Source organism: Natator depressus, chromosome 1 (assembly GCF_965152275.1).
Source record: "Natator depressus isolate rNatDep1 chromosome 1, rNatDep2.hap1, whole genome shotgun sequence".
Lineage (NCBI taxonomy): Eukaryota > Metazoa > Chordata > Testudines > Cheloniidae > Natator > Natator depressus.
The window spans coordinates 302,421,291-302,442,101 of NC_134234.1; the positions used below are offsets into that span (position 1 = coordinate 302,421,291).

Sequence of the window (20,811 nt, forward strand, 5' to 3'; positions counted from 1 at the left end):
TATTTGGAATTTCAAAACCAATGAGGCAATAAATCTGGCAAAAAAAGTAGAACAAGATTTTTATAATGGCAAAAAAGTGTATTTCTCCCACTTTCTTTGTCCTCAGAGGTACCTGAATTATGTTAGCTAAAGCTTTTTGAAAAACAAAATTGTTCTCTGGCTTAGAGCACACAAGAAAAATTTCAGCTTGACAAATGCATGAGATCCTTTAGAATGGATATGATTAGTAACCTGGGTTAAACATACTGCCCCGCATGCTACCTACAATAAAGTTTTAAGACAAATATATACCTACATATAGAATTATACTATGGCTGTCAATTAATCCCAGTTAACTCATGCGATTAACTAAAACAAAATTAAATTAATCACGATTAATCTCAGTTTTAATCACACTGTTAACAGAATACCAACTGAAATTTATTAAATATTTTTGGATGTTTTTCTACATTTTCAAATATATTAATTTCAGTTACAACAAGAATACAAATTGTACAGTGCTCACTCTATATTATTTTTCATTACAAATATTTGCACTGTGAAAATGATGAAAGAAATAGTATTTTTCAATTCTCCTCATACAAGTACGGTAGTGCAATCTCTTCATCCTGAAAGTGCAATTTACAAATGTAGATTTTTGTTACACTCAATTGCACTCAAAAACAAAACAATGTAAAACTTCAGAGCCTACAAGTCTACTCAGTCCTACTTCTTGTTCAGCCAACTGCTAAGACAGTCCATTCCATGACTCCACTTCTGAAATAAAAAATAGTCTCCAATACATTCTTGTTGGATAATCTGTGCCATACTGTATTATTTTCCCCAACAGATGTCTGGGTAATTGAAGTCCCCCATCACCACCCAGTCCTATACTTTGAATGATTTTGTTAGTGGTTTAAAAAAAAGGATCATCCATGTCTTCTTCCTGGTTTGGTGGTCTGTAGTAGACCCCTACCATGACATCACCCTGGCTTTTTACCCCTTTTATCCTTACCCAGAGACTTTCAACAGGTCTGTCTCTTATTTCCATCTCAACCTCAATCCAAATGTATACATTTTTAATAAATAAGGAAACACCCTTTTCCCCTGACTGTCCTTTCTGAGCAAGCTGTACCCTTCTATATCTGCCATCAAAGCTTGTAACACACACACACTCCTTGCAGATGTTATTGCCACCTTGAATGTAGTTTTTTGACACAAAAAAGAGTAAAAAGGGAAGATGCCTGAGGCTTGAATGGAGGTCCCATCAGAGCTGCTAAGAACATTCCTGCCACATCATTGGAAAACACCGATGTTCCATGGAGGGGCAGATGAAATGCCAAAATTGCCACCAGATTCACCCTCAACAAGCTAAGTGCAATGCCCGATGACTGAAGAACTAACAAGTACTCCAAGATGTCTTGCATACAAGGCAGTTTCAGTTGAACTCCAGGGACCAACAACTATATAAAAATACTTCCATTTGGCCGAACCAGCCATTCTGGTAGAGGGCTTTCTACTATTGAATAGAATCTGTCAGACAGCCTGCAAACATCGCTCTTCCTCCTCATTTAATGGAGCAGCCACACAGTGAGATGCAGGGAGCTGAATTCAGGATGCCAAGTCTGACCATAAGTCTGAGTCAGGAGGCTGGGATGAAGAAGAAGGCATTTGGGAGGCCAAATTGATAATGCAAGAAGGTCAGAGAACCAACATTGCCTCGGACACTTTCAGTCTGAGGATGACCTGCGGATGATCAGGATCAGAGGAAAAGCATACAGGAATGCTGATTGCCAGCTGAGTTGGATGGCAACAGTCAGAGAGCTCAGACAGACTCCTCTGGGAGAAAAACATATGGCATTTCCTGTTGTCCCTCATGACAAACAGGCTGATTGTTGGGATATCCCATCCTGCAAAGAGAAATTGCAGAACACTTGGCTTCAGAGATCACTCATGATCCAGGGAAAAATTCTTGCTGAGATGATCCACAAGTTGACTCTGGACCCCAGCCAAATGATCGGCTATCAGAGTAATGCTCTCCTTGATGCAGAATCATCAGAGCCTGATTTCCTGAAGCTCCAGAATGTTGATATGCAACGAAGCTTCCTGGTCTCACCACAGACTCTGAACTTTCAGCAACCCCAAATGCGCTCCTCAGTCCATTAAGCGGGCATCGGTGATAACAGTCCTGGTTGGTGGGGACTGAGTGAAGGGAACACCCAGGCATACACTGTCCACCACTACAAGGAGTACAGGATTAGCGGAGGGCACCAAACCAGTTTGTCCAAGGGGTGAATGACTGAACGATAAATTGACCTGAGACACTTTTGAAGAGGGCGAAGATGCATCCTGGCAAATTGGATCACCTGTATGCATGCTTCCATGTGACCCAACGGCCTTAGGCACATAAAAACCGTGAGGGAAGGGTGAGACTACAGATCCAGACAAAGGTGGCGAATGGAGTGAAAACAGTCAGTCGGCAAAAAAAACTTTCAAACTCGTACAATCTATTAGGACCCAAGTGAACTCAATTTTCTGAGTCGGGACCAGCGTTGACTTCCCACTGTCTAAGATGAAGCTCAGTCGATCACATAAGCATCATGTGACATATAAGAAAGAACTTCTTCCCTGGACCTGCTCCTCAGCAACCAATTGTCCAGGTATGGGAAGACAGGGATATCCCTCTTCCTGAGATATCCTCAGATTGTCACTACAATCATACATTTGGTGAAAATCCAGGGGCAGAGGACAGACCAAAGGGGACTATGGTGTACTGATAATGATGGTTCGCCATGACAAACCAGAGAAATCTTCTGTGGCTCAGGACAATCGCCACATCACCAGCGTATGCACAATGTGCCCAGCCATTTAATGACATCATCATGAGGCAGGTGGAATGCCAGTAGCCCACCATCGAAATAAGTCAGAGGGCACTCGACAATGATGTGACATAGTCTGAAGTTGACCGTAGCTGTGTTGCAGGTCATTAGAAAAGCCCCATTTAAAGAGACTGGCCACACAGTTGCCCTGTTCTGTTCAAAACCGGTTCAGAGATGACAACAGGTGCATTGGCAGATCAAAACGTGGTGAACAGTTGGTTGGGTCAGTGACAAGATATTCCACTATCAAACAGATTCCACTGTCATGTGCAGTGGTGGCATGAATGACCATAACGGGGGTCTAGAAAACAAGCGAGCCAGATGAAAATAGGCATCCTGAAGATCCAAGGCAGCAAAACAGTCATTGTAATTTAACATGGGGAGAATAGTTGACAGAGTGACCATCTATAATCTCACATATCTGATGTATTTGTTGAAGTTGCTGATATCAAGAATGGGCCTCACTCCTCCTTTGATCAGGAACCAAAATTACTGGAAATAAAAGCCTTGACCCCAGTGCTACGGAGGAACTTCCTCTATCAGTCTGAATGCTAGCTGGGATCTTGGTTGAGGAGAAGCATCTCATGAGAAGGGTCCTTGAAGAGGGAAGGGGAGAGGAGTGGAAAAAAACTGTCATGCTGCCTTATAGGAGGGAAGGACTGCCCACAGCGATGCTACAGGCAGTACTGCAGCTGCTGCTGCAGTGCACTGTAATGGCGTCTCTGCATTGCTGGAGTACACATTCCCAGCAAGCGCAAGGTGGCTGTAGGGTCTTTAAATGACTGCAGAGAGTTTTATCAGTCATCTTTTCTGGAAAAAAAAAGCACCTGACCATTGAAGGGCAGGTTCTCAATAGTCTGCTGTACGTCAGGTGCAATGCCAGAATTTTGCAGCCCTCAGGGTTATCGCTGAGGCCATAATTCTGGCCGATCCATCAGCCACGTCCAAAGCTGAAAGCAAAGATATCTTGGCCACCAGACAGCCCTCAGCTACAAAGGCTCTGAATTCCTCCCTGGGAATTATGGTCCAAATGGGAATAAAAATCCTGTATAGAAATAAAACAGTGTTTCTCTGAAGGCTTTGCCACAGGCGGCACTGAAGCCAGTGTACTCCAAAGAAACTTTGCAGCCTCTAGAAGCGCATCATTAATAGGGAGGGTCACCTCCTTGGAACAGGCAGCTGGAGAATATTCAGCAACTTTTGAGTATTCTCCTACAAGAACTCCACCTGGATGCCCAAAGTAGCAGCCACGTACTGCAAAAGGTCCTGATAGGCCCTGAAGTCATCAGGCACTGAGGGGGAAGAAGAACCGGACACCAACACACCATCAGAAGATGATGAAGAAGCAGCTAACTGTGCCAGGGGATGGGTCCTGCCCTGACTTGTTGAACCCAGGACGGGTTACTCCAGCAGACACCATAGATTCTCATCCAATGCCTGAGTTTGTGACAGATCATCGGTCGCAGCCACTGGAGTGCAACCTCCAAGATGAAAGAACCTCCCACAGATTTCATAGAGGTCCCTGGGGATAAGGACAGGGCATTAGTGACATTGGTGACCAGAAGGCTCTAGGCCAGGTGTCCCATCCATATTATGGGAAGATGGCAATCTTGGTATCAGTGCTGTTCTGAAAACAGTACTCTATGCAGATCAGGCGATGGAGAGCAAGAGGAAAACCCCAACCTGGATCCCAAGGAACCCTGGGTCTCTGAGGACAAGGGTGGGGCCAGGGGTGCAAAGGGTGCAAACAGCCAGCCCAAGGATGCAAACAGCAGTCTGACTCATCAGCCACTCAAGAGGGGAGAGATATTGGTGCTAACAATGGAAGCGGCATGGCTGGCACCAAATACATTATAGTTGCCTCCTGTGCTGGGAGCAGTGTCAGTACTGAAGTCAGCCGCAGGGCTGGTGCAGCTTACGGGGCTGAGGTGGAAGACAGGGACTGCCGCCAAAGCAACATTGATTCCAAGAAGCGCACTGGTGCCAGGCCCGGTGCCGGCCTCAACTCAGCAGTCTGTGGCAGGGAAAGATCAGGCTATGATGTTAACAGACCCAAAGGTTCAGTGACATTCCCAGATGGTGCCAACAAGACAGCGGATGCCATAATCCTGGCAAAGTCCTGGACTAGAGGGGAGCCCAAAACCAATAGGCAGAGTAGATCCTTTGCCACTTTGCACACTGCCGGCATGCAGACAGCCAGTGCCGATATCAAGGTCCTCAGTACCAGACTCAACAGACACATCCAGATCAGAACCATAGTCAACAATACAGGCTCCTGCACATCCTTACATGGTACTGGGGAGCAGTTTGAAGGACTGATCCATTCCACATGCCGGCAATAGCACTGTGCCAGTTTGTATGTACTCTTCTTAGTGGAAGAAGAGGAGTCTCCACAAGACCTGGAGTGGTCCTGATTGGTCTTCTGAGACTTCTTCCTCAGCACACTCAAGGGGAGACACCAGCCCCAGATCGGGGTTCCATCACTCACTGAGCCCAAGGACAACCTCCAATCCAATGTGGGCCTCAGTGCTGAAACAGGTCCCATGGCCTGTTCGAGGAAGTGCTGCTTCAAACAAAGGTCTCTAGACACCTGAGTCCATATTGTGAAATATTGCAAATTGAACACTGCTCTTTGGTGTGACCCTCACCCAAACAGAGCAAGCACCTCAAGTGAAGATCTCCCCCACCCCATGATGGACAGTGTTTGAACCCAGGTCAGGTCACCACCGGGGTCCTGTAATGTCCCGAGTCTTGAACCCAAGCCTAAGTCACTGCAGAAGGCTACCACATCCTGGCTCTACCCAATGGCTACTGAAATCAGGTGGGCTGAGAAGCTATAGCCCCAGCCAAGGCACAACCCAGGGAACTCTGACTGCAGGATCACCCGGCTCCACCGATTGGTATAACTATGCTATTTAAGCTAGGAGGAGGGATAGGAAATTTGCCTGAGCAACAAGGTGGTTTCCTGTTGTGGCTGCATTGGGCCCTGCTTGTGCCTGCCTCCTGCACCCAATCCTGTTCCTGCTCTCCTTATGGATCCTGCCTTACTCCCACCTTCACTCCTGTTCCCATAGTGCTCCTGCTCTGTGCTTGATCCTTGCCTCTCCCCGTCCTTATGCATCGCTGCTAATCCTCAGTGACCAGTGCTGGCTCCAATCCCAGCCTCTGACTTCTGACCCTGACTCTGGCTTGACTCTTGGCTCTGGCATCTGACTTCAGCTCCAACTCCTGGTTCTCTCTCTTCCTTGACCCCTGGCACTGCTAACTGGCAGTTGACTCTGGTGCTCACCCTTGGCTTAGCTCCCCAACCTAGACCTAAATCCTGCTCCACCCACTAGACCTGAATCCTGCTCTGACTACTAGGCCAGACTGCCTACATATTGGTCCATAACTGGTCCTAACTAAAACTAACACTAAGAAGGGTACTAACTATACAACTGTATACAAAGAGAACTCTCAGCCAGTGAGAAAGGACTGTGAGGTGAAAACCACACAGAGCTCTGACTCCAGCCTCAGGCAGTGAGAAGGAACGGGGGTAGGGGGCGGTGCCACCTCATATAGCCAGGGGAGGGGCTATGGCCACAAGATGTGAGCGCTGCCCCTTCAGGAACTGCTAGGCAAAGTTCTCTGGCTCTGATGCGCTGGTCACACGCACACCTATATGAAATACATTGCTGCATCTACTTGAAGAACTGCATGTAGTATTCAGGGTATAGGTGTACCATAGATTTATATAGTGGCATAGTCTATAGAAGAACATATAGTCTAAATACACTAGAACAGGTTTGCTTGCTTAGTTATACCTAAAGCAGACACAGTTTATTCTGTCAAAAAAGAGTGCTTTTTCCAATATAGCTTATACCAGTCCCCAAAGTAAAATAAACAATATAGGGAAAAGTACCTTTATGCTGGTATAAATGTGTCTACACCAGGGTTTTTGCCAGTATAAAAAAAATGGCCAAAAAAACCCCTAACCCAATACACACCTTACCCAACTTTACTATAACCAGCACAAATTTCTAGTGAAGACCTGGCCTAATTTATTCAAAGGAATTCACAGAGAAGAGTACTGCAGTTCCAGACCCTTTCACTATATAACTTTTTGAGATAAAAACATCTCTTATGCAATTATTATTCATTAAAATGTGGTAGTACATTTCTCATTTCTAGCAATCGTTTTCCTAACGAGAAACTAATGGAGAGCCAAATGTAAATTATGCTGGAGAATAGAATTTGAAGGAAAAAAAGGTGATATTAATGGAAGATGATCTAGAAAACTTTGTGGACAAGCTTGGAATCTAATGCACCAGTAACCTCAGAAAAGGAAACTGTTAAGAGCTATGATATAGCTTAGACATGCCCTTGATTTTTACAGTAGCATACAGAATTTATTAAGAATGGTTTATCAGATGTTCCTTCATACACAAAGCAGAGACACTGGAGCAGAAAATTCTGTCAGAGGGTATGCCTATACTGCAATAAGTCCCACAGCTGGCCCAGGTCAGTTGGCTCAGGTTGCAGGGCTAAAAATCTGCAGTGTATACGGGCTGGAGCCTGGGTTCTGAGGCCCTGTGGGAGAAGGGTCCCAGGGAATGGGCTCCAGCCCCAGCCCAAACACTTACACTGCAGTCTTATAGCCCCACAGCCCGAGCCCCATAACCCCAAGTAAGCTGACCTGGGTCAGCCACAGGTCTTTTATAACAGTGGATATGTACCCTGCGTTGCATATCAACAACACAATTTCAAAATGGGAAAGAATTCTTTTTGAGTATGACAGCAATCCTTTTTTGTTATGTTAGTTCCAAAGGAATTCTCTCTGTATTCCTAATGTTTTAAAGGATCAGAAATACGCTTTGTTTTTAAAATAGAAATTTATTTACTAATGTATTAAAAATAGAGCTGCTTGGTTTATAGTTACTCTGTCCTCATTTCACACATCAATAAATGATATCTGTACTTTATGCTGTTTAGTTAAAGCAGAAATTATGTAAAAGCAGCTATTTTAGGCTGAAACAGGGTTGGATTTTAAAAAAAAAAAAAAAAAAAAAAACAGATCTGTTCAAATGTGGTACTTTCTTTTAACCCAGCACAGCTAGTACTGCAGAGATAAATAGTTCATGGGTTTGTAAGAGTTAAATCTTATTTCATTCATACGCAATCCTTAATTCACGGAACAGCAATCTGCACATAAAATACCATCAGCAATTAGTGTTTGTACAATACTAAAGTGGATAATAATCTTAAAAAGTTAGTAGCTGTGATACCTTCTTTTGTCTGTTTTCAGCAGCAGCCAATTGAGCTGACATTCTCTCTTGCATTTTTCTGCAGTGAGACATGACAGCTTCTAAAATGGAGAGGGGGTTGGTACAGATGGACTTCTTTTCTTTACCACCAGCACCTGCCTCATAGTCTCTCTGCAGAGCCAGAAATGGGTCACTAAGATTAAACCTCCCATACCGTTCCTGGATAAAAACCTCCTTCCGCCGTGCCTAAAATATAAACAGATGAACAAAAACAGTAATTAATGGATTTTTCAGAGTATATCCATACATACAACAGCTGTAAACCTAAAGGAGAAGGACAATAAATACTTACAGTTGTAAAAAATATTCTGTATGAGCACATTTATTCATAATTTATATCTAAATAGAAGTGGTCAGATATATTACACACAGAGATTTGATTTTATTTTATCAAAGTAGTGTATCATGTAAGCAAACAAAGTCTTCTCCTTTTGACTACAGAAATTTAAATTCTCTGGAATGGTTTCAGGAATACCATAGAAGGAAGAACCTATAAAGTTGCTGATTTGCACAGAAGAAAAGAAGGGAAAAGGAAAAAAAAACCCTTTATTTCTTTATTGTAGAATGATTTTTAAAATTTCAGTTTACAAAAAAGAATGACACTCAGGGTATGTCTACATAGCAAAGAAAAACCTGCAGCTGGCCCACACCACTCCACTCTGGCTCAGGCTGTGGTCTGTTTCACTGCTGTGTAGACTTCCAGGTTCGGGTTGGAGGGTCCCAGAGCTCTAGCTCAGTCATAGCTGAATACAATGCAGTAACAGCAGCACATGGATCTCAAACAAAACCAGAAATTTGGGTGGACTGCCTAAAAGCCAATATCCACCTCTAGTGACCTTTATCAGCAACCTTTCCCATTGAATTTGTGAAGTGAGGTTTCACAGGATTGGACATGTGGATGTGCGAAAGATGGCATGATAACAGGCAAAGGTGGGAGCCCATCCCCATCTAGAGAAGAGATGTTGAAAGATTTTGTAGCCCCACCTTATTCTGAAAAAGCTAGTATGTACAGAAATAGGCACAAAGGGTATGTCTATGCTGTGATGTGGGCAGTGTAGACATGCTTTATCACCGGGAGAGTTCTCCTGACGATAAAAAAACCCCACCCCGAACGAGTGGTGGTAGCTTTATCGCCGGGAGCCCAGCTCCCAGTGATAAAGTGCTGTCCATACTGGCGCTTTTCAGTGCTAAAACTTTTGTCACTCAGGGGTGTTTTTTCACACCCCTGAACGACTAAAGTTTTAGTGCTGAAAGTGGCAGTGTAGACACAGCCTAAGTTTATAAGCACAATACCACTATGAGCCATTCACTGCTAGCAGGGAAGTGAACTTAAATGAAAGAAAACCTGACATTTGTCTGATAATGTGGCTCAGGAAAAGCTTTCACTATTTTACTCAAGATCCAAAGAAGATCTCAGACACAAGGGAATGTATGGCTGGAGGTTGAAAAGCATCAGGCCTCCTAAGTATCTGAAGAGAGGTTGTAAAGATACTAGTCTGCTTGAGTGTAGTCCCTGAACATGCAAAATATTTGTCAAATAGACCTAGGAGAAGTTAGGGTAGACTTTGAGTTAGACAGCGATAACAAAGGAAGTAGTACATATGTGAGGACAAAGGGAGCTCAGTTACAAACCTTTTCTGTTTGATACTTTTCTGTTTGATACTGTGTTCCCTCCAGTGGGGATCTCTGATAAGTCAGGAAAATCAGACCATCTGCTCAGACACACCAGGCCTGCAAAGCCTTATTCTTCAGAAGCCACATTTGTCAGGAAGAGGATTCCTTGGTTGGAATGGAGAAAGATGCCCTGGTTTTCAGTGATTATCCAAGAGCAGATTTTTAGACTGATGAAAAAATAAGAACTCTTGGCCAATTAATAAGATCCCATTACAATGTGGGTCCTATTTGAATGCTTGTATTTTTAATCTCTTGAGGTTTGCCTTTGCTACCATAAGTACTGGTAGAAAGACGTATCTGAGCCTCTTCACAGAGGACAGGGAAGTTATGCCTTGCAAATATGATCTCCTGTGGGATGCCAGAAGACGACTGGAAACAGGGCAAGATTTGGTCTGCATGATAACGTTTTCCCTCTGCTTAGGCACATAGCAAGTAAGAATGTCAAGAACCACTGGGCCTGATTACTTGTTTGAAGTAGGATCACCCTTCAGGACACCATAGGTCTGTAAGTTGTTCAGTACTGTTGGTTTCTAGTATGAAGAGGCGTAGGACCTGTATGAAAAAAACCAAATCCTCTGAGTAAGAATACCCCTCATCCTCATAAAGGAGTGGTTTTGGACCACTGCAGAAACATACTCAGCATCAGATCTGCTGTTACTAAGCAGAAGCCATCACTCCGTAGGCTAGCTGCTTCACTCATTAAAGCATCAATTTCAACTGTTCCACTAATGTATCTGGGGTTCAATAAAAAGATAATTGTCACAGAGGCTGCCGAGGACATCAGAATCAAGGTTAAGCGCTTCATATACAAATGCAAATGGCTCTTCAGGCAAGAGATGACCTAAATGCAACAGCATTTTGTCAATGCTGAGATTGCTAAGGATTACTAAATACTTAAAACATCAAAACTGATCTACTGCTCAGTTTCCCCATTGGTGCTCTGCACTCGCAGTCCAGATGCAATGGCTGAACTAGGATGCACCTGCGAGCAGCCAGAGCTTAATACAGGGCCTCCCATCTGTGCTTTATGCACACACCAGGATATGTCAGTGACCAGAGCTCAACATAGGAACTCCATTGGTGCTCCCAGCAAGGAGTTTTGGATACATCAGCAGATGGTTGGAACTGGATGCAAGGACTCCAGCAGCCCTTTCTGCCAGCAGCATGTCAGTATGTCACTCAGCAAATTTGATGCAGAGGCTCCCACTGTATCTATGAGATGGCACTCTATGCCAGAAGCTCCATGCTTGTTGCATGCTTGTTCCATACTCCTGGAATCTGGCCAGTATGCCATAAAGACCTGGAAATATATAAGTAATTCAAAGCAAGAAGTTTCAAATGAAGACAACAACAATCACAATGAAACTCCAAGGTAAAATGCTAACACTGATACAACAGTGTCAAAAAGCACTGAGGGAAGAGTGCCAAAATGCCAAGGCAAATTCAACAAAGGACTGGAGACTGGAATCCTGAAGTGCATGGAGAGTTCCACCTTTCCCAGGCTAGGAAACTAAGACCAAGGAGTGGCCTGCACAGATAGCATTCGTACAGAAATATTTTTAAATTCATTTTTCAGGGTTTTTTTTTAAAATACACAGTACTTTGTAGGTTTCTAGAGATCATCTGCCAGATTTAGTGGAAAAAGCAGATCAACTTCCAAGAAATTATCTGTTTTCCTGCATTTAGAAAAAGTTAAATGTGTGTTAGGCAGAAAGTACATTAAATACAATTTGTCATTTTATAGACTGTAATGAGAGAGACTCCACTGTTCCATTTTTCAGGCCAATATTTAAAAGCTAATAACTGCCCTTTTTCTTATTATCAAAATGAAAGATGACTTAAATCAGTACACTTTACCTTAACAATTACCCCCCAAAATTGCTAATTAGCTCATTTGCTCCAGAAGTGTTTTCTTTTTCATTACAAGGATAGCTTTTGCTAGCTTCTAAACAAGTGCAGCTTTGTGACTCACAGACACCTGGTGTTTCTAAATCCTGAAACCTTTATCACTTCGGGAGCATGCTATCTCTTACACACTAAACAATGTACTGTACAGACAGCACAAATAGCACAATACATTGAAAGGTCACTATTTATAACTATACATGATTTATATTTAGCTTTACACAGTTGAAATTTTTAGCAGTTTAAGAAGCAATTAGCATTTGACTGGTATGATAAAACATTTTCATGTTAAAATATAGCATGTCTACGGACAGACCAGTCATACATAGAATGTATACTTCTCCCACTGAAAGTATCAGACTTGTACACAGACTCTCCACTGCACCAACATCCATGTATTATAATTTATCTAATAAATTCTTGAGTTGCCAAGAACTGCCTTCAAAATAAGGCTCCAAATTCTAAGTAAGTGCTAGTTGGAAGTTTTGCACTGCAGGTAACTATGGAATTTTACTAAATGCTGACTAGTCATGGTATATTTGTTTGAGATTATCAGCTTCCAACAATTACACTGTCAACACAGACTCACTATGGAAGAGAAGCTGACAGCATAACCTCAGCATAAAACATTCCTCAGATCTATAACAGTAATTTAGCCAAAATGCTGAATTTCTGGGCTACCTGAATAAACTAATATGTTCAGTGTTTACAATACTGCTCCATTCACAACCTTTAGAAAGGCATGAGAAGCTAGTGAGTAGGAGTACAAAGAGCATCCGTAGATGAATTATATATTGGCTCTGCTTCTCATGCCCATGGAAGCACAAATCATAAAACCTTTGCTATCTCTAGTTCTCTCTCTATACTGTGAGCCTCAAGTCATCAAATCTAATGTTGCCAATGTCAAGAAGTCAATTTTTATGCCATTCATCTTTTGCAGAATGTACAGTCCTAACTTCACTTGAATACTCACTTCCTTACAGCATTATTTGCATTATTTTATGGTTGCACTAGTACAAAATTATCAATTTCTTATACAATGAATTTAAAAATGTTTGTACATATCAAATTTTAATTTGTTATTATTGCTATACAATTAACTACTGTTAAATTCGTTGTACAATTTAAAACCTGAAGTTATAAAATTCATCCTTCACTATGGGAAGTATGGTTATGACTAGGGCCCTAAAAAAAATTGCAGATTATGTTTTAAAAATGTGCAGCAGTGTGAGCGGTAAAATATCAGTTTCCACAGGATATGCACGGAATGCAGTCAGCAAAAGGTCACCGCTGCATTCCTATGCATAAAACTCTCCTGCCAAGCTCTCCTGCCCCCATTTTCCTCCCAAACTGCTGCAATTTAATATGGTGGCTTCCTACTCTTTCCTCCGTCGCTCCTGTTCTCCCACTCCGTGCCTGCCCACCTGCTACGCTGGCTCACTGCTGTGGACTTTGTGGTCAGTTTTAGGCGAGGTACTTGGAACATGAGCAGCAACTACTTCAGTGGAGAGGTTGAATTGCACATTGGCCACCAAATTGCCCCCAAGCTGCTGCGATTTTTCCAACAGCAGGTAGGCGAAAGCAGGCATCCATGTGCATCAGTATCATGCTCAGTGGAAAAATCAGCACCACTCTGGCTGAGGACTCGGCAACCAGCAAGCACTTCCACCCCCCTGCTGAAGCCACAGCTCCTCATGTTAAAAGTGGTGGCAGCGCTGCCTTGTACAAAATGGGCTCCCAAGGCTGCAGTATATGATCCAGCTTTGTGGGCAGATGGGCACTGAGTGGGAGAAAGGAAGAGAGAAAAGGAAAACACTCTGCAGTCACCAGAGTAAATCAAAGCATTTGGGGGGTGGAGGGGGGACTTTGTGGCGAGTTTTATGTGAGGCAGTGCCGCTGCTGCTTAGAACTGCTACTCTGACATGACACTACCGTGTGCTATGAGCCGTACCAAGCATGAGACTTCCACGTGCGGATACCGGCTTCCTCCTCCCTTCTGTCGGGAAAATCACAGTGTTGGGCTAATGTCACATTTTCCACACATTCCGTGAAAACATGGTTTTCTGAGGGCCCTTGCTATAACACCGCCATATTTAAGGATTGGATGGGACCATATAAACAGTAAACTGTACTTTTGCGCACACAAACACACTAGCTTTTCACACCTAGACACAGACATGGAAGGAGAAGGAGACAAGATTGACAAAGCAAGTAGTTAGAGACGTGAAAAGATTTCCACAGGAAGAGGTACAGAAAAGTTTGACGCTATTTAGTTGAGAGAGAAAAAGAATAAGGGATATTATATAAGTATGCAAAATGATGAATGGTATATAGAAGTTAAATCGAATGCTCTTATTTACCCTCTCTCAGAATACATGAAAAAGGGATAGCCAATCAAATTGAAAAGGAAACAAATTTAAAACCGATTAAAGAAAACCCTTTTTTTTTTAATTTTTAAAACATATTATATACTAACCAATGGAACACACTCCCATAAAATATAATTGACAGCAAGAGCTTAGTTGGCTTTAAAACAGGATTAGACATTTATGTAAATAAAATAACCAACAGTTACATTTTATAGGACTTAAAATAATAAATTAGATTATAAACACTCACACTTGAAATACATAAACCAGCCACCAACTGATGGGACTAGGAGGAAACTTTCTTTATGGGCTACTTGTTCCACAATTGTTTGTTGGGACACGGATGGATCACTGGTCTATTTTGATACAGTAATTCGTATGTTCCCAGAAGAAAGGTTAAGCACCTGGAGGGCCTGTTAGGGTACGCTGGAGGCAAGCCAAGTACAGTAATCTTTGAGGCCAACAGACTTTGGTAGGCCTACCAGCTTCTCTAAAAAGATTACCAGAGGTCACACTCAACTCCAGCATAGGGCTCTGATACAGGTCAGTCCTTCCAACCCCACAACTGGGTTTTCCCGGTGGTTACAAGTCCATATCAGCCTTTAGATCAGGAACCTGACCAAAGGCTCCAAGTCAATTAAACTCAGGCTATTTATCCAAAAGTCCTTTCTTTGTCTCTTGATCTCTGGAGAATGCAGTTTGACCAAGAATATGCAAGTCTCCCCAGGAAGTAATTTCTCTCTAGAGGTGTTATAACCTGAATAATTGGTTTTAATCATCCCCTACTGTTTTCACTTCCTGGAGGAGCTGTGGTAACCCTCTCCCCCCATGGAGTGCATATGTAACCTAAATGCTTAATAGGGAGATATCTCTTTAACCAAAAGGTTACACATTCAATCCCTGGCCCACAATGACATATAAACCATTCATACACTTAATATAATATGATAAAAAGATGGGAGGGGAGGGATAGCTCAGTGGTTTGAGCATTGGCCTGCTAAACCCAGGCCAATCCTTGAGGGGGCTGTTTGGGATCTGGGGCAAAAATTGGGGACTGGTCCTGCTTTGAGCAGGGGGTTGGACTAGATGACCTCCTGAGGTCCCTTCCAACCCCGATATTCTATGATTCCAAGTTGCCCTATTTGTCACACAAGGTTACCAGTAAAGATCCTCTGAGAGCATAGGAAGGAGGTAGAATCTTGGGAGATGTACCCTAGGAATAAAAGTTGCAGGGAATGCTGAGGGTACCTTCAGAGGGATGGGTATTACTGTATGCAGTCTCTAAAAGACAGATGAAAGACAGAGGTTTGTGCTGACAGGCTGGAGATGCCAGCAGAGATGGTACAGCTTCACTCTTATTTCATTTACCTACACCAATAGACAAACCACAGACTCTGCTTTCCAAATTCATCTTTAATTGACATCTGAATAATCCCAGAGGACACAGTAAATCAAAATTTAACTTGTAAATCAACACTCCTATGCTGTTTTGAGGCAAATCCCAATCTTTGAAACAGATTACAGCGAAGAGAAGTGAAAGAACTAAACATCTATTTTTTAAATACTTCTGGGAAAGAATCCTACCCAACAAGTCTTTCAGAGTAATAGAAGACATTATTAAAGTTGGTGTATATTATTTTGGAAGGGCACTGGCTGAGGTATTTCATTACTTAGAGATAACAAAAGAATTTTCATGGGTATTAATATAGATGAGTTATTAATGTTAATGGTAAAGAACTGCAAACACTTTTTCTGAAATAATTTAAGTGATTTAATAAGATTCTGAGACAGGAAGACAATTCACTGAGTGTAATTTTTTAATTCTCATAACTAGTTTAACTTGTAACAGTCGAAATGTCTGATTCCCTTGTTCTCCGCTCTCCTCTTACCCTCCTGGTCCCTCACTCTGTAGAAACTCTCCTGCTACAACGTAACACAGGCCACCTCTCCTCTTACACCTTACCAGGTATGAATTTTTACTACTATCAGCTTCATATATCACCATAAAGTGTTATTCTCAGTTAAACCCTGCCACTCTCCTTCCTTTGTCTACTGACGGTGATCCCCACGACTGCCTTGCAACTGTCTCTGCTGTCACCGTCCCGCACTCTGACCTTTCTGATGTCCCTCTCCCTAATTCTGGACCTTGTTTTATTTACTGATGGTTTCTGTTTTCGAGACGACCATGGTCGTCTCCTTGCAGGATACGCTGTAGTTTCACTCTCTGAAACCCTGGAAGCTGCGCCTTTACCTTCTGTAACCGCAGCACAAGTCACTGAATTAGTTGCCCTCACCCATGCCTGCTTTTTCGCAGAGGGACGCTCCGCCACCATTTACACTGACTCCCACTACGCTTTTGGGGTTGTATATGACTTTGGTACCCTCTGGCAAACTCGGGGTTTCCTTACCTCTGCCGGTACCGCTATTAAAAATGGGCCCTACATCGCTGCTCTCCTGTATGCAGTTTTACTTCCGTCTGCCCTAGCTATTGTTAAGTGCCCTGGCCACTCAATGGCAGATACTGATGTTGCTAAGGGTAACGCATTTGCTGACGCCTCTGCTAAACATGCTGCTGCCATAGAACCTTCCCCAGATGCATTTCTAGGTTCCCTTTCTGTTTCTATACCGCCGCCGTCCCTCACTGACCTCACCCTGCTCCAAGACTCTGCCCCAGAAACCGCGAAAGAATCCTGGGTTGCCCAAGGTTGCTCTCTACATCCCGATCTCTTTGGCGCTCGCCTACTGGCACCTTTGTAGCCCCTTTTCACTCTACCCATCTCTGGCCGCCCTGCTACACGGTGTTTCGCATGTCGGAAAGGAGGGGATGGTCTCTGCTGTAACTAAGACAGGATGGTGGGCCCCCCATTTTAGCTCTTTTGCAGGCCGCCACTGTGCAGCCTGTACCATTTGCCAAAGCCATAATATTGGTAAACCTGTAAAAGTGGCCCAGGGGTTCCGGGGCCTGCCTCAAGCACCATTCTTGCATTGGCAACTTGATTTTGTACAAATGCCTAAGTGTCAACAGTATGAATTTATATTGGTTATGGTATGTTTATTCTCTGGTTGGATTGAAGCCTTTCCTTGTCGCAAGGCTGACTCACTGTCTGCTGCCAAATGTTTGTTAAATCATATTATGCCTGCCAAGGGAATTCCTGCTACTCTGTCCAGTGATCGGGGTACACATTTTACTGGACATCTTGTTCAACACCTGGACCGTATACTGCATATCAAACACCTGTTGCACTGTCCCTACCACCCACAGAGTGCAGGTGCAGTTGAAAGACGAAATGGTGTACTTAAGAATAAGCTTGCTAAAATTTGTAACTCTACAGGATTAAGCTGGCCAGTAGCCTTACCATTAGCCCTTATGGACATGAGATCCACTCCATCCCAAAGGCATAAATTAAGTCCCCTTGAAATTGTTATGGGACGCCCTATGCGAGCTATGACTACCATTACTCCCGTTCCAGATTTGAACTTGACTCACAGTGCGCTCCTTCAGTATTGCAAGGGACTAATGCAAGCTGTAAGTCACTTCCATTCACAGGTTCAAGCCGCCTGGCCCACGGAACCCACCTCCGACGCTTGCCACAACCTCGACCCAGGTGATTGGGTCTACGTACAGTGCCCTCATCGAAAGCATGCCTTGGCGCCCCGGTGGAAGGGTCCTCATCAGGTACTGCTTACTACACAGACAGCTGTTAAACTATCTGGCATCGCAGCGTGGATACATGCTTCACAGTGTAAGAAGGCACCATCCCCAGAGAACCAATCATCACCTCAGGACAACGCAGAGTCAACTTTGACTCCAGAAGAAGACGTAGAGGAACAGTCTGCAATACCTTACAATCTACGCTCTCGTAAGGGTTGCCAGAAGCAGACGACAAACAAAAAAAAGCAGTAGCAAGCCTAGCGCCTACTGCCTGGTGGGCATAAAACCGTGACTGCAGTTCCCTCAGTTGAGGTTGTCAGAACCAGAAGAGCCTTGCCTCCAACATGCGCCTCTGCCTGTTCCTCGGCTGCTGGTATCTTAAGGTCTGGGGAGACCACGATGACAATTCTTTTATCCAGCAGCAGGTGTGGATAGCTCAGACCCTTAATATTTCTAATTGCTGGGTCTGCAGCCACATCCCAGCCCACTCTCAAACTGGTGTTCCTGTCCTGGCTATCCCACTCAAGTCCCCAGAACTCACTGGAGGGCCTCGTCCGTCTAACAAAATATGGAACAGCAATGACACTTGGGAAGTGGTGGGAATAAATGCATCTAAATGGATAAGTATGGTGAAGGGAAAGGGTCACTGGTGTTGGGTGTGTAATGGGACAGGGCTGGATCTGGGGAAAAGCCATTGCCTTCAGCATATTGTGGCCAATGGTGTATGGGATTATTCAAACAAAACTAAAAAGTGGCGGGCCGGGTATGGAGATATGAATTTTTTCTCAACCTGGGATCAAACAGAGAAATCAATCTCGTGTTCCCCATACAGTAACCTTAGTGAAAACAATACAATCTTTCAATGTCATGCAAATAACACCACTCCTCGTAAGGAGAATTACCCTGTACCCTTTGGGGGATACTACTCCTCCTTTGCAAACACCTATATGACAAATGGGTGCAACCGACCCTTCCCGGCCTTAATAGGCCATCACTGGGTGTGTGGTACCAGAGCTTATACCGCACTACCAGCTAATTGGTCAGGAATCTGTTATCCCGCCTGACTGTTCCCAAAATTCCGAGTGCTAGGAACCGTCCCTCGAGAACGCCTCCGCAATTTCAGGCGAAAAAGAAGGGACTTAACAGATGCCCAATGGTATGTAAATAACATAACCCCCTTAACCTGGGAAGAGGCCACTGGCGGTTCCTTAATACCATTAGGGGGAGTAATACACCATGCAAAAAGGCTCCTAAGGTTACAAGCAGTAGTTGAAATAATGGCAAATGAAACCGGAGAAAGTTTAAGAGCCCTGGCCAAAGAAACAGGGGCAATCCGACAGATGGCCCTCCAAAACCGTCAGACATTGGACATAGTGCTGGCGGCAAAAGGAGGGACTTGTGCTCTCATTGGAAAAGACTGCTGTGTGTATATACCAGACAACACCAATGAGGTAATAGATCGTGCTAGCCACTTAGAACAAATCGCATATCTTCCCCACGAAGAGCCAAGTTCTTTATGGAAGTGGCTATGTAACCTTTTCAATTTCTCTGGCATAGGAAACTGGTTGTTTCAGGGAGCACTAACTCTCCTGTTTGGAATCCTAATAATTTTTGTATGTTTTCAGTTACTTTCCTGTTGTATCCAAAATTGTGTCAGGCATGCTACACAGATAGCTGCCCCAAACCAGAGTGTTAATTTGATGATTTTAAATATCACTGATGAACAAAGAGATAAAGAACAATTGATATGTGGAACCCAGTCATTGTTGGTCATTGAGTAGCTTGACCAAAAGGAGGGATTGTGAAAGTATAATGAATTATAATTTCAAAATAATTCATTCAAGAAATGCTGCTTGAAGAGTCTGTTGAAATATAGTTGTCAGGAAGAGAAACATTAAGGAGTGTGAGACAATGGGTCCTCAAACTAATTAACTCAGAGCTCCTGCTGAGCTAGGAGATTGGTAAACGTTAGTATGCAAATAAGATATGTATGTATCTTTGTCAGTTTCTGCTTCCTTTTGTCTCCTATGTTAAATTGGCTTTGGCTTATCTGTATAAATAAGTTAGCTTGAGCTTTTGCAGAAGGCTCACATATATCTGAGTGCATTGGCAAAGCGCTTTGCGAATAAACAGAGTGGTCTGACAAATTCAGTGAGTCTTGAATCTGACTTTGACACTTGTAAACAAAATATATTATTCCTGTGCAAAACCATAAGGGTAAATATTTTCCATTTGTTTACAGCATTAAGGATATTGCCAGAGCTTTGTCATAGTGTTACAATCTATATTTACAGAACTGAAGAACAAGACACTGTAAAAAAAAAATCCACAAATAGATTTGGTAATTATGCAATAAATTTACCTGACAATCAAATGGAAAATTAATTTACCATGCACAAGCAAATATTGTACAGATAATTACCCCCTGGATCCAAATCCTAGAACTTCTGGAACTTGTTTCCTACCCATGGTCCAACAAAACACAGACTGGTTGACCTTCAGGGAATGGTGCATGGCTAATTTATTTTCTCCATCTTTTTAAGGGTTAAATTAAAGGACTTTGGTTAGCGGATTATGGAGTATTATCATCTATGAAAAGAGTCATAGATTTTTAAGGCCAGAAGGGATGAAAAGTTTCTTTGTTGTTCACAAGGCAATTTGTGATCTTGATATGTTGCATATAGGCTTAGGACGCATAGCAGGGCAGCCAAACCCAACACAGAGTGGAAAAATATTTTTGTACTAAGGACATTCACTTGTTGTAGAACATGAATAAATTAAAATAAAATAAAAATATTTTCCAGAATTATCAAAAGTGTCGGGGGGGAGGGGGAAATAATCAAAGAATAGTGTTTAAACTCTCTTTTTCCTATTTGATGCTGCAGTGAAGCTGTAGCACCGAATTTGTTATATCACACTCATTTCCATGGCAACAGACTCATGCCACAAACATATAATTATGACTTCACTGAAGGATTAGGCAGAATCTGGGTTGAAGGGAAAAAGCATCTATTCAAAAGAATATTTTCAAAAATAAAGGGATTACAGAA

General features: G+C 43.0%; 1 protein-coding gene across 1 annotated transcript in view; it reads right to left on the reverse strand.

Moving 5' to 3' along the window:
* CTTNBP2 (cortactin binding protein 2) overlaps positions 1–20,811 on the reverse strand; it is a 184,566-nt gene that overhangs the window by 118,454 nt on the left and 45,301 nt on the right. The window contains 1 exon segment of the mRNA XM_074942298.1: positions 8,123–8,347. Coding sequence (XP_074798399.1) covers positions 8,123–8,347 — 225 coding nt within the window.